The sequence below is a fragment of the Geotrypetes seraphini genome, chromosome 5 (genome assembly GCF_902459505.1).
Source record: "Geotrypetes seraphini chromosome 5, aGeoSer1.1, whole genome shotgun sequence".
NCBI lineage: Eukaryota > Metazoa > Chordata > Amphibia > Gymnophiona > Dermophiidae > Geotrypetes > Geotrypetes seraphini.
In genome coordinates, this window is record NC_047088.1 from 242391787 (window position 1) to 242407341 (window position 15555).

Sequence of the window (15555 nt, forward strand, 5' to 3'; positions counted from 1 at the left end):
AAAATGGCCCAGGAAGCTAAAGTAAGTTACAAAAAATTAAGGGAAGGGGATTTTGGAGGTGAGGTCCCTATAGCTAGCCCCAGAAACCTCCAAAACTGACTTTTAGAAACCCCTCCCCCTCAATTTTCCCATAGGCTACAATGGCTTTACTCACTGTGCTGTACTGGTGGTATAACCTGTTTCAGCTCTCACTGCAGCTGGATTGTGGAAAAGACTCTTGCCTTAAACAAGTAAATCCTCAGTCTAGGACCCTTCAATTTTAGGGCTGCCAGTTGGGTCAACATCAGACTGAGGCCTCAGAGCCCCATGAACCCATGTGTCACAACAGGGAGAAGAAAACACAGCCAGCACCCATCAAAGTCCTCTCAGTCCACCACAGGGCCAATGCCTGATAAATCATGAGCGAGCCTTGTTCCCAGGGGAATGATCACCGAGCTCCTCAACTGTTAGTGCAGGGTGGCTAGACAGGTTCCTGTACGGTTGCCCTGCCAGCAGCAAATAGCTCGTCAGAGGGTTTGTGTCCTCTCCCAGACAGAGCTGCCCCAGGACCACTGGGGATCTCTTGGGCATTGCAAACTTCAAAAATTGGATAAAAAACCCAAAATTAAAGAAAACTTCTCAAGAGCAGATTCGAAAGCCATCTTCCAGCTCACTTGCAGAAGGAAAAGCTGAAGAGAGGCAGTGCAGTCCACTGAGGAAGGAGGGGGGGCCAGAAAAAAAGTTATTTGATTTCTTCTGCAAAAGTTCGTGATTTGGGGGACTTAACCCATTTGTCAAGACTCGTATGCTTTGTGTAAAACAGGTGGTATACAAGTCCCATTCCTTTCCCCCCCCCCTTTACCTGATTCAATGTTCACCCAGCATATAACCACAGGCCTAATTTATCAAAATTTTTCCCCTATTCTGAGCAAAGGGGAAATACCTTTGATAAGTTAGACACATAGGGCTGGATTCACTAAGGCCACGGATCCAATCCGATCAGTGAGTGATCCAATCTGGTGGGCTGATTCATGAAGTGTCCTCATGCAAATGAGGGTGATCGGAATCATACCCCCAACTGTAAGGATCGCTCTCCAGCAATCCCGACGCATGCGCAGATCATCTTCTTTGCCTGTAGATGGTCTGCGCATACACTGGCCTTCCATGCCTGGCAGAGCTGGAAACTTTTTTACTTCGCGAGCCCGTGGTTTTAACTCGCTTTAAACCTGCGGGTTAAAACCATGGGCTTACATTGCAGGGAAGGGCAGGAGAGTTGGGGCAGAGAAGAGCGGAGAGTCAGGGCAGGGTGGCAAAAGCTGAGAATTGGGGCAGAGAGCATGGCAGTCGAAAAGGACCTGAGCGATTGGTTCTCAGCAGTCGCTTATTTTTCGATCGGCCACCCCAGTCGGTGTCCCTCTTTTTTTTTTTTAGTGAATCGCTGCCTGCCTGTATCTGCATGCGCGGATCGGGAATAAGGTTAGTGAATTGAGTCAGGGTCGCTAAATGATTGCAAAGTGGTTGGGACACGATCGGCGTCCTTAGTGAATCTACCCCATAGAGATTTATTTCTGTGAAACATTCAAAAAGGAGCCTATTCTAGAAATGTAACACAGGCACCTACGCATCCTTTTAAAACACAGCAGGTGTGAATTTGTATCACATGAGACTGACAGTGTAAAACATACCATGTGTACTTCATGAGGTTAATTTTATAGCAGGTTATGTAACTCATGTACATTTCTTCCTCCGTATTCACGGAGATAGGGGATCAGCATGGCCGCAGATACAGAAAAAATGCGAATAACTTTTTGTATTTTATTCGTTGTTTTTCTGTAAAAAGCCCGAAAAGACACAAAAAACTGCAAATAAATTTACCTGTTCCTGTCAAGAAAAGGCCGCGATTTCCTTTGTACAAAGCTGAGAGGATCGATTTTCTCTGTGCATCGTTTGGAGGATCGATTTTCTCTGTGTATCGCTGGGAGCTTCTTTAGATGTAAATTTGGGGGCGGAGCCTGCGCACGAATAACCGAAATCGCGAATACGGAGGGAGAAATGTATGTTTATACCTGCCTGGGAAGAAGCTTAAATGCATGCTAATAAAGTCCACACATAGGTACATATTGAAACTGCCCACAATTTCTCCCCAAATAGAGCTATGTAATAGAACACAGTCTCTTATCACTGTACATAGTTTTACATGTATAACCCATTAGGGTAATTTAAGAGACTTTTTTAATTGTATAAAAGGAGACTTACAGATGAAAATGCCTTTATAAAATAATTCCCTCTCTGTGCTTGTGTATTCAATAACATACATACATAATTCTTCTCAAACTATAGTACATCCCTGGGACCTGCTAGTTGCAGGCTGCATAAAAGTATTCAGAATCTTTCAGCATGCATACTTTCTAGGTACACATTCATCCATGCCATTTATAAAAGTCCCTTTTCGTGTGTAAAATATACTTTGCAAAACTTTTATAAAAATGAGGCCAATTATGTGACAAAAGCCTTTTTAGGTTGCCTTATCCTGTAGCGGTACATTTTGCTCTGATAATGCATACCTTGACCATAGAGTTCAATAAATCTTTTCTGATACTGTGTTAATTCAGCTCGGCTGGGTACTTCATCAATCTTGCGCTGTAAAATAGCAATTTCTCTATTCTTTCGAGCCTATAAGTGATAGAGAAAAAATTACTTTTTTAGTCTGCATTAAATGGCTATCAATAATATTTAAAAATAGCCTAGTATGATACTCCAAACAAAAAAAACAAAGACTACTTAGAGAAGAAAGAACTAAATCTAAAGGGGTCTTTTTAATGTTTTGTTTTATAATTTGTACTAATGTAAAATGTTTTAAATAGAAAACAAAGTGTTCTCTCCACAGAAATATAAAAAAAAGTTTCATAATGGTGAAACATTAGAATTACACAAGCTATGCTTGTGTTTTATTGAATAATCATTGGGTGGGAGAAAATGGTTGGTTATATATATCTGTAAATTGAATGGGCTTTTATTGACTTATTATATGTTATATATCTGTATTTTGCACTATTGAAGTTTGGAAAATCAATGAAGAATTTAAGATATCATAGGGGGTCTTTTTACTTAGATTAGTTTTTGTTATCTGCAATAAGGCTCATAGGAATAAAATGGATCCTCTGGCAGATAATATGAACTAATCTTTAGTAAAAGACTCCCATAGTTTGATGTTTGGTATTAATCATGATAATTAGCAATCATCAGAGCTTTTAACACTGTTTAGAGGAATATGTATTCATAGCTGGATAATTAAACAATATAATTAAATTATTTTTGTCTAGAATGATAAAAAAAATTAAAAAAGAATTACACATAGCCAGCAAGAGAAAACAGATTAAAAAATAAATACCAATAAATAATACTGTTGATATGAATTACAAAATTACCAAGGTAAGAAATCTAGTCCACCCTGCAAAACTCACAACAAAAGAGGTGGAGAAAAAAGTCTCAGATTTATGTGGCAGTATAAAAAAAAAAAGTTTAGATCTTTATACTGCCTTAAGCACAATCACAGGAATAAAAAAAACCCCTCCAACCTTGCAATACAACTTCCAATACCTTGAAGTGTAGAAAAGGCATCCCACAACCTGCAGTCCAAATGCACTAAGCCAGGGGTGTCAAAGTCCCTCCTCGAGGGCCGCAATCCAGTTGGGTTTTCAGGATTTCCCCAATGAATATGCATGAGATCTATTAGCATACAATGAAAGCAGCGCATACAAATAGTTCTCAGCATATTCATTGGGGAAATCCTGAAAACCCGACTGGATTGCGGCCCTTGAGAAGGGACTTTGACACCCCTGCACTAAAATAATTATAAAACATATTGGAAACAATACAGCAAATCAGATCTCTTTCAAAGCTGCTGCCTTTCATTCCACATACTCCTCAAATTGCTGTAGTTCATAATAGCCTGACAAGAATTCTTGTTTCGCTGGACCCACCAGCTGCTTCAGGGGAATTTTATTATAACCTGTGCATATTAGAACTGCCTTACTAGGTCAGCCCAGAATCCTGTAACAAGTGGTCAATCTAGGTCACAAAAACCTGGCAGGATCCAAAAGGCAGAAAGATTCCACATTGCTTATCCTTAGGAAAAGCCACTGCCTAAGTTTAAGTCCTGGAGATTTTCAATTGAACCTCGAATTTAGTACATCTAAAGGTTATATTTATTTATTGGATACTCACCAGCAAGAGTCGGATCTTTTGAAGTTTTTCTTTCTCTATCTTATACTGCTGGTTTATAACCTCAGCGTGTTCCTATAATTTTGAAAATAGAAAACTTTTCAACAATAATATTAATTTCTATTACAGACTGGACTAGGCCCTTTCCCTCCCTTCCTTTTATAAGAAAAAACTTTCATTCAATAAAAAGATGCCTTCTTTCACAGTAAAGCTACTAATCTAGTTTCCTATAGAAAATAACCACTGGAAGAGTTGGGAAAATACACATGTACTCATAGTACTCATAGTAAGTCTAAATTAATCAATCTTATTGAAAGACATCATCACTGGTATACATTCAAAAACACAACGGTATTAACAAAATACATGATGGTTCTCAATTTAAAACACTAGCGGCTCCTTTTACGAAGGTGCGCTAGCGTTTTTAGCATGCACTGGATTAGCGCGCGCTAGCTGAAAAACTACCGCCTGCTCAAGAGGAGGCTATAGCGGCTAGCGCGTGCTATTCCGCACGTTAGGGCCCTAACGTTAGGCGCCTTCGTAAAAGGAGCCCTAGGACTAGCTCGAACGTCCATCAACCCTAGTATCCTGTTTTCAACAGTGGTCAATCCAGGTCACAAGAGAAACCCATATTTTATGCCGCTTATCCTAGAAATAAGCAGTGGATTTCCCCCAAAATGTTTTTTTAAACCCTGCTGTTTTTATCACAATTCTCTAGCAACATATTCCACGGTTTAATTACACATTGAGTGAAGAAATATTGTATGTAATGTAATGTAATTTATTTCTTATATACCGCTACATCCGTTAGGTTCTAAGCGGTTTACAGAAAATATACATTAAGATTAGAAATAAGAAAGGTACTTGAAAAATTCCCTTACTGTCCCGAAGGCTCACAATCTAACTAAAGTACCTGGAGGGTAATAGAGAAGTGAAAAGTAGAGTTAGAGGAAAAATAAAAATAAAATCCAGTTTGTATCCAGTTTGTTTTAAATCTACTACTTACCAGCTTCATTGTGTGCTCCCTAGTCCTTATATTTTTGGCAAAAGTAAACAAGCGATTCACATTTACCTGTTCCACTCCACTCAGTATTTTATAGACCTCTATCATATTTCCCCGAGCTCTCTCTTCTCCAGGTTGAAGAGCCCTAGCCTCTTTAGCCTTTTTTCATAAGGAGGGCATCCCATCCCCTGTATAATTTTCGTTGCCTCCTTTTATATCTTTTTTTTTTTTATTCCACTATATCTTTTTTGAGATGTGGTGACCAGAATTGCACACAGTATCTGAGGTGTGGTTGCACTATGGAGCAATACAAAGTCATTATAATATTCTCAATTGTGTGCTTTCTTAGTCTGCAGCTGCAAACTGAGCAATGAGTTTTAATGTATCATTAACAAGGACACCTAGGACTTTTTCCTGGGCGGTGACTTAAGTGTGGAATCTTGCATCAGGTAGCTATATAATTTATTTTCCTCATTCTTACATGCATCACTTTGCACTTGCTCAAATTAAATGTCATCTTCCAGCCTCATAAGATCCTCTTGCAATTTTTCACAATCCTCTTGTGATTTAATAACTTTGAATAACTTTGTGTCATCAGCACATTTAATTACCTCACTAGTTATTCCCATTGCTACTAGATCATTTACAAATATTAAATAGCAACAGTTCTAGCACAGAGCCCAGGGGGATTCCACTATTTACTCTTCTCCATGAGAATACTGAATATTTAACCCTATCCTCTGTCTTCTCTTCAAATCAGCTCTTAATCCACAAAAGGACATTACCCTTCTAATTTTTCCTCAGGAGACGATCATGAGGTACTTTGTCAAAGGTCTTTTAAAAATCCAGATATACAATAGCGAATGGCTCACCTTTTCATTAATTTAATTTTACTATATAAAGATATGATGAATACAAATTACATTACAAAATGTTTAAATGCATGGAGGGCCATTGTTGACTTGGATGTTTACCGCAAAAAAAAAAAAAAAGAAGACTGAAAAAAATAAACATACATAGAAGATCAGAAAGAACTGAAGGGATTCAAAAGCTGGAACGAATTCCTTCTGAATGGTTCATGAAACATGATGGCAGATAAAGGCCAAATGGCCCTTCCAGTCTGCTCATCCACAGTAACCATTTTTCTCTCTCTCTAAGAGATCCCAGGTGCTTATCCCAGGCTTTCTTGAATTTAGACACAGTTTCTGTCTCCACCACCTCTTCCGGGAGACTGTTCCACGCATCTACCACTCTTTCTGTAAAAAAGTATTTCCTTAGATTACTCCTGAGTCTATCACCACTTAACACAGAAACATGATGGCAGAAAACATGATTAAATTTATTTAACTGGGTAGTTAGATAACTAGACTGAAGTCATGCTGTATATCAGTGTCTCTCAAAATTTCTCGAGCCGCGGCTCACTAAAGGTAGTGGCCGTTGCACCTGGAAGTGTGTGGATATCACTGTGATGACAATTGCTCTTATCTCTCAACATAATCAACTGTCTTCTTGTAGGTCCTTCAGAACTTCAGATCTGCTATTTGCATTTGTACTGTTTATATTGCATTGTATGTATTTGCATTTGATTGCTGTAAACCGCCTAGAACTTTCAGGTATGGCGGTATACAAAAATAAATTATTATTATTATTATCATGCGAATGCGTGACATCATCATGTCGATGTCTGTGTGTGTGTGAAGGCCCTCCATGCGGGCCCTGAGATGCCAGTGGGTGGTGCTAGAAGGGAAGAGGGCCAGAGAGAAGGGTAGGTGCTGGTGCCCACTGACTGCCTACAGGACTACATGAAAGGCACATCCCGTAGGCAGTGAGCTGGCGCCGGCACCTCTCCTTTTCTCCAATGTACCGCAGCACACCTGAAATCTCAATAGGCACATTAGTGTGCCTTGGTGCACAGTTTGAGATACACTGCTGTATATAATTGATCTGGATCTGAGTAAAGCAGCTAATGGATAAACTATCAGCCTCCTCTAAGGAGTGATCAGTCTAAGAATTTGTTTCCAAGTTAATGAACTAGAATAGCAGTTGGCTGATGGACAGTTGACAGGTTTAATGAAATTCACTTGGAAGAAAGGAAGGTCAAGTAGTAGGTCTCAGCATTATGTCCTGGGACTGTTTCTGTTCAATAGTGCCACAGAATTACAAGGAAAGGTTTGGTTTTTTGCAAGCGATATGAAGATCTGTAACTTAATGGACACCCCTAAGAAGAAATGAAAAACAAAAACTGGCAGACTGGCCTAATGCTTAGCAGTTAAGCTTTAACGCAAGGAAGCGCAGAATGATGCATTTGAGGTCCAGAATTCCAAAGATGCTGTACGCGATAATAGAGAGACTGATGTGCATGGATCAGGAGAGAGATATTGGAGTGATGATGTCTGAGGATCTTAGTTGCCAAAGTCAGTATAAAAAAAAAAAAAGTGATAATACCTCTATATGGGTCATTGATAAATCCTCACCCACAATACTGTGTTCCGTTTTAGAGTTCCTAGCTCTTTAAGGATACAAAAAAGTTAGATGTGGTCCAGAGGAAAGTGATCTGTTCTGGAAGAAATAGTGATTGGACTTGATATACCGCTTTTTCGGTGTGATTTACAAAACTCAAAGCGGTTTACATATTTTAGACAGGTCCTTATTTTGTACCAGGGGCAATGAAGTGTTAAGTGACTTGCCCAGAGTCACAAAGCTTCAGCGGGAATCAAAAGCACAACCTTAGGATACTGAAGAAGCTGCTCTAACCACTTGGCCACTCCTCCACTTGAGAACTTAAATATGTGTATCTTTCAGGAGAGAACTGACAAGAGATATAATAAAGATATTTAAATACTTAAAAAAAAAATTCACATCCAAACTCTTTCCAAAGGAAGGAAATCTGTAGAACTAGGGCACACGAGATGAAGCTGCAAGGAGGTAAATTCAGATGTAACATCATGGATTTTGTTTTTTTTCAATGGAAAGTGTTGTGTAAACAAAAGTGGTGAAAAAAATACCACCCCCCCAAAAAAAAAAACCAAAACCCAGCATAGGATATTAGGACAATAATCATATAGGATACCTAAATAGCAAGAGAACGAAAACTAAACATTGAGCACTTCAACTCAAAACAGCAAAATTATTGAAATACTGGTTCTACTTACTCAGACACACCAAGACCCAGAGAACTGTGCCTTTTCACTTCTTAAATGACACGGGGAATTAACTTACAATAAACAGCAGTTAGAACCTTAAGAACCCTATAGACCGAATGGCCCAGTTTGATTTAAGCAGTGCCTTTGATTTGGTAGACCATACCAACTTATTAGCTTGTTTGGATGCTTTCGGTCTGTTCTCCTGTGGTTTAAAGGGTTTTTGGAATCCAGACTATCAGGTCAGGTTTAACAATCAGTTTTCTTTTAAATGAAAAAATCCGAGTGGTGTACCTCAATGTTCCCCACTTTCTCCCACATTATTTAATGTATATAAAAGAACATAAGAATTGCCGCCGCTGGGTCAAACCAGTGGTCCATTGTGCCCAGCAGTCTGCTCACGCAGTGGCCCTCTGATCAAACATCAGTGCCCTGAGACTAGCCCTACCTGAGCACGTTCCGGTTCAGCAGGAACTTGTCTAACTTTGTCTTGAATCCCTGGAGGGTATTTTCCCCTATGACAGACTCCGGAAGAGCGTTCCAGTTTTCTACCACTCTCTGGGTGAAGAAGAACTTACTTACGTTGTACGGAATCTATCCCCTTTCAACTTTAGAGAGTGCCCTCTCGTTCTCCCTACCTTGGAGAGGGTGAACAACCTGTCCTTATCTACTAAGCCCTTCAGTACCTTAAATGTTTCGATCATGTCCCCTCTCAATCTCTATTTAAGGGAGAAAAGGCCCAGTTTCTCTAATCTTTCACTGTACGGCAACTCATCTTTGGGTTTTTGTTGAAAGGGGATAGATTTCGTACAAACGTAAGGAAGTTGTTCTTCACCCAGAGAGTGGTAGAAAATTGGAACGCTCTTCCGGAGTATGTCGTAGGAGGAAAACACCCTCCAGAGATTCAAGACAAAGTTAGACAAGTTCCTGCTGAACAAGAACGTACGCTGGTAGGGCTAGACTCAGTTAGGGCACTGGTCTTTGACCAGAGGGCCGCCACGTGAGCGGACTGCTGGGCATGATGGACCACTGGTCTGACCCAGCAGCGGCAATTCTTATGTTCTTAATCTGGGTATAGAACTGTTCAGCTAAGCCAATGATATTACAATTGTCATACCTTGTGGCACAGTTCTGTCCCATATTTTTCATAAAATTGAGTCTGTACTGAAACTGATGAACTCTTGGATGCAGGATTTTAAACTTAAAGTCAACCCTGCTAAGACGAAGTTTTTTGCCGTGTCACCGCATAAGATCATTCATGAGCCATCGATCAGTATAAATTCAACAATTGTATACAATCCAACCAACAATTAAAATATTGGGAGTCGTTCTGGATGAGCATCTGACCATGAAAAAGCAGATAGATTCTGTGCTACATAAAGGTTATTATTACACATTATGGAAATTGCGTACCATTAGACCGTACTTTGAGTTTTCTGCTTTTAAACTTCTGGTTCAATCTTTGTTGCTGAGTCTTTTGGACTATTGCAACATTGTTTATCTAACAATCTCCAAGAAAGACATGGCCAAACTTATATTGATACAGAACAAGATTGATTTTTGGTCTTATGAAGTATGACCATTTTATTGTGAGTTGTATTGGCTTCCAATGGAGGCTCTGGTTTGTTTAAGTTGGGTTGTTTCTGCTATAAGGTTATGTATGGTACCGCTCCGTTATACAGATTTTACTGCTCCGTTATATAGATTTCTTTTAGCATCGTACAAATATAGTAGAAGATAATAATAATAATAATTTTATTTCTTATATACTGCTATACCCTAAGTTCGAAGCGGTTTACAAAGAGGAAGATCTCATGCCCTGTTTACTTTTCCACCAGTACAGGGCTGTAAAAGCAAAAAATTTCTTGACCATACTTTAGCATTCCAAGCGGCTTCCCACGATAGAGAATTTTGATCGCTATTGCTTGGAGCTTGCTCTTATGAACATTTCAGAACTCAATTGAAAACTTATCTTTTTCAAAATACTTGGTCAAATAATTTTCCTGCTATCATTAAATTGTTTATTGTTTACAATCTTTTGTAAACCGCATAGAACTTATGGTTACGCGGTTAAGAAGTATGATGTTATGTTACCGTTGTTTTTGTTATTATGTAAGCCTAACCTATCACTAACAAACTTCCTAGGGAAGTCCAATACCTCTCTTCATAATTTATTTGATATCTCGTAGGAACATTAAGAAAACGTGTTGGTGTGTAGGGATCTTCAGGAGCTGAAAATTGAAAAGAAAGAAAGAACCCCCCCCCCAAGCAGAAGTCTGGCAAGATGCTCCTCCTTTGATTATGAACAAAACTTGAAACTGAGTGCCAGACAATTTGGTGTTATATAGATTCCATCTTGAACATATTCAGACAAGATTTTGAAAGCTATTCAGACAATCTCCAATTTAAATGATACAGTTCATGTGGCCGTTTGTCTCTTCCAAAGTTGTTTTCATACAGAGAACATAAAGCTCCAGAAGCCCTTATGTGTTTATAAATGTAAAGCATGCAAAATGATATAATCCTCTTCGGTTTCAGAAGTACTGCTTTTCAATTGACTTCAAAAATGAACATTTTGTTGATCTTCTGATTTTATCATTTTAATTTTGGGAAAGGACTGTCAATTATTCTCAAAGGCACAGAATTTGAAAAGCTAATTTCATATTGTAAAGCTTTCTATTCTATACATGTTTCAAACGCCGATGCTATTTCTTAAAAAAAATATTTTATTCTTGGCTACATGCCTATTTTAATTTAGAAAACATCAATCAAACTATGCTATCAAACCAAAGATCTCCCTCTTAGAAGCAGCTAGAGGGGTTTCAAAGTCAAATGCAGAATTCTATTTAGTCTAATGTCATATCAATTCGACTTTAAAACAGAGCTAATTTATAACCATTTGGAAACTTGTATGCAATACAGAATATTTTGTCTTTCACCTTTTCCTCTCCTTGCTCATCAGCTTCAGACTTCAAACTTTCAATATTTTGCTGCAGGCGTGCCATTTCTTCCTACAAAAGCAACATAAATCACCATGAAAATGAATTAAAACTTTTTTTTTTTTTAAATCCGAAATCATCAATACACAGTTTTCCCTCCATTTCCAGATTCTACCAATTCAATAGCTATATCACTAAAACAGAAGCCAAGTTTCAGTCTTTGGGGAAATGAAAGTGAAAGATCGAAAAACACTGCTGCTTACCTGTTAACAGATGTTTCTCAAAGACAGCAGGATTGATAACACATGTGTGTGACAACATCCAACAGTGCCAGCATAAATTGCTAACCCAGAGCTCAGACAGTAGTGGAAGTTTGAGAATGTGTGACTATTCCCATGTGCAGTGGTCTCCTCAGCTCTTCAGTTCATTCCAAATTTCAAGCACTGCTATTTATGTAAAACACCTGCTACAGATAAGTAAACTTGCTTTTCCCATCAATAAGCAGGATTGGGTCAGGTACATAAGTAGTTTATGGCTACTCTGTCTTAGGGCTAGATTCACTAAGCCCATCGATTGTGTCCCGATCACTTTGCGACCATGACCCGATTTGATCCACGCATGCAAATGAGGGGAAATGGCATGGAAAGTAGGAAGGGCCTCGATTCACTAAACAAAGTCAGGAACACCGACTGGGCTGGCTGAACAAAAAAGAAGCGACTGCTGAGGACCAGTCGCTCACGTCATTTCCTGCTCTCTGCCGCCCTGTAGCCCTGAAAAAACCCTGCTCTCTGCCGGCCAGACTCTCCTGATTTTGCCATCCTTAAACCCACGGGATCGCGAGTAAAAAAGATCCCTATTTATTTCTATAGCGCTGCTAGATGTACGCAGCACTGTACATTAAAACATTCAGGAGACAGTTCCTGCTCAGGAGAGCTTACAATCTAATCAGTCAAACAAGACAAGTAGGGGGGTTTGTGAGTTTCTCAGGCATGGGTGCTTTACAAGCGAGTGAGGGTAAGGAGTTAAAAGCAACCTCAAAAAAGCGGGCTTTTAGCCTGGATTTGAATACTGCTAGGGACAGAGTTTGACGTACAGACTCAGGCAGTCTGTTTCAGGTGTATGGTGCAGCAGTAGAGGAGAAGAGTACAAATAATCTATCTCATGTATATTTATTGTGGCTGTCCTGAAAACCTGACTAGCTATGTATCCTGAAGACTGAGCTAAGAACCCCTGGTCTAGGCTCAATACAAGTTTGAGCAGCAAAACTTTGAAAGATCTGCGAAGCTCCAAATAATTAAAGCAAGATGACAACTCCTGAATTGCACTTTTACCTCTGAACCTAGTGGGCCTCTGGCATAGGTGGGAGGTACTGAACTGAGGCAGCATTTTGAGCTTATTGAGAAATGGAGGCAAATCTCTCCACAGCCAGAAAGCCACTAAAGATGATTTTGATGACAGCGGAGATGCTCATGCCTGCTATTTTGATGAGATATCAACATAACCCTACAGAACATACAGTTTTCCAAGTCACAACTAGATTCCAGACAGCCAAAATAGAATGGATGTGGTTCCTGTAAATGTAAGTTTCTCTTACAGATATAGGACATAATCAAAAAGTCAACATTTCATACAAAAAGAAGCAAAACAAAAACAAACCAACCAACCTTGCTGAATCCAAAGGAGTGATAAACGTATATGAATAAAACCCCCCTCCCCAAGAGTGTTACTAGACGAGCTCTATCACACGTCGGTTCCGTAGAGTAGAAGAAATAAAACTGATAAGCTGAAGAGATTATAGTCTGTGGTGAAAGGCAAACAATAAGAAGCCCAAGAGTTCCACAGTTGAAGAAGGGATGCCAAAAAAAAGGACGGAGACAATACAATGTTCTTGAAATCTTCTTTATTGTAGGTTAAAATCGATTCAAATCAAATACATCCACTATGAAGGGCAGCTGACCCAGTTGGTAGCAGGGGCCCTGATGCGGTTTGTGTTTCGGCTCCTACAAGCCTTCCTCAGGGGTCCAGGTCAGTGAACATACAAGCGAATGATTAGGGTGGATGTGAATACGAATTAAGTATCTCCTAATTCCAAAGAAATGCGACATTCAGAAAGAGCAAGTGCGATGCAGCTGTGGGGAAAGACCATGCATGCTTAGAAGTTTCCCCTACGTTCTGGGACAGCAGTTCTAAACTAGTGCCATCTAGTATGTCAGACACAATCCTGCTTGTCAATGGAAAATATCTTGTTCTTTAGCAGGGTGCCTGAAAAACAAAAAAAAGACCAAGAGACAATCCGCTTTATAATGCCCTATTCTGAACCCTTCTCCAAGGATAAATGTTAGAAATTCATTCTCCAACACATTCTAGCAATTCCAGTCCTCGAGGGCCGGAATCCAGTGGAGTTTTCAGGATTTCCCCAATGAATATGCATGAGATCTATTTGCATGCACTGCTTTCAATGCAAATTAATTGGGGAAATCCTGAAAACCCGACTTGACCGAAGTTGTCCACCCCTGTTCTAGCATCTTAATGAACACTACAACCAGAGGAAAAATATACACATATTAAAAACAAACAAACAAACAAGTTACTCAAGCTATATAGGTTTATAGAAACATAGAAAATGATGGCAGAAAAGGACCACAGCCCATCATGTCTGCCCACTCAATTGACCCTCCCACTTACTGTCCTCTTGGAGATCCCACCCTGAAGACCCCTCCCCTTAACTCTACCCTCTTAGAGATCCAACATGTGCATCCCATTTATTCTTAAAATCTGGCATGCTGCTGGCCTCGATCACCTGTACTGGAAGCTCATTCCAATGATCAACCACTCTTTCAGTGAAGAAATATTTCCCGGTGACGCCATGAAATTTCCCGCCCCTGATTTTTAGTGGATGCCCTCTTGTGGCCGAGGGTCCTTTAAGAAAGAAAAAGTCATCTTCCACCTCGATACGACCTGTGATATATTTAAATGTTTCAATCATGTCTCCCCTCTCCCTACGTTCTTCGAGGGAGTATAGCCACAATTTATTCAGCATCTCCTCGTACGAAAGATCCTTGAGCCCCGAGACCATCCTGGTGGCCATTCGCTGAACCAACTCAACTCTCAGCACATCTTTACAGTAATGTGGCCTTCAGAATTGTACACAGTATTCCAGATGAGATCTCACCATGGTTCTGTACAAAGGTATAATGACCTCGGGCTTCCGACTAACGAAACTTCTACAGATACAACCCAGCGTTTGTCTAGCCTTGGATGAAGCCTTCTCCACTTGATTGGCAGTTTTCATGTCTTCATTGATGATCACTCCTAAATCCCATTCTGCCGTAGTCCTAGCCAAGGTCTCCCTCCATATTCTCCATACACTTCTCCCTCCATATTCTCTGTGATAGGGGATTAACAGAACCGCAAATACAGAAAAACTGTGAATAACTTTTTCATATGTTATTCGCTGTTTTCTATTAAAAACATCGTGAATATGGTGAAACTGCGAATAACATGGTGGGAGACCTGGTCTATTCCTGAAGGAGAGGCAAAACACAGTGAAGAAAGTGCTGGGAATCAGCGATTTTTCTCTGTAAACGCTTGGAATAAGCAATTTCTCTATGGAAGCTGATGTAATTTGGGGGGAGGGGAGGTGGAGGAGCCAGCAAGCTAAAAACCATGAATAATCGAAACTGCAAATGCTGAAACCGTGAATATGGAGAGAGAAGTGTATACAAGATTCACATGGTGAAGAGAGAAGCAGCTATTGCTGTTTATACTAAAGCAGGAGGCCGGGGAGAACGCACAATGAAATGAATTGAGATCATTTGCTGGACTGCTAGGAAGAATTCAGCGTTCCAGACAAGTACAATATATTGTGGATTTCCTTCATTCTGACAGCTTTTCTCATATTTGAGTGTCATCGAATATAACAAAGATACGAAAGAAACAGAACCCTGCTATACAACTCTTCTGGATATAATATATAAAAGAAAATATAGAAACAACAAATTTAGGGGATCTTTAACTAAGGTGCGCTAGCCATTTTAGCGCGCACTAAACGCTAACATGTCCATTATAATCTATGGACGCGTTATCGTTTAGCACGTGCTAAAACGGCTATCGCACCTTAGTAAATGGACCCCTTAAAGAGATAATTAAAAGAAAAATATGATATAGTAGAGTAGGTAGGTTGGTGCTTTTTGCCAATAATTAAAATCAGGAGCATGAATAGAGATCATATAGAGCAGGGATGCCCAAGCCCGGTCCTCGAGATCTACTG

The 15555-nt window shown here is 39.7% G+C and overlaps 1 protein-coding gene across 1 annotated transcript in view; it reads right to left on the reverse strand.

Moving 5' to 3' along the window:
* CCDC93 (coiled-coil domain containing 93) overlaps positions 1–15555 on the reverse strand; it is a 223743-nt gene that overhangs the window by 41773 nt on the left and 166415 nt on the right. Inside the window, exons 16-18 of the mRNA XM_033946543.1 lie at positions 11286–11357; positions 4207–4278; positions 2544–2652 (exon numbers count right to left, since the gene is read on the reverse strand). Of these exons, the coding sequence (XP_033802434.1) occupies positions 2544–2652; positions 4207–4278; positions 11286–11357 (253 nt within the window). The remainder of the gene's footprint in view (positions 1–2543; positions 2653–4206; positions 4279–11285; positions 11358–15555) is intronic.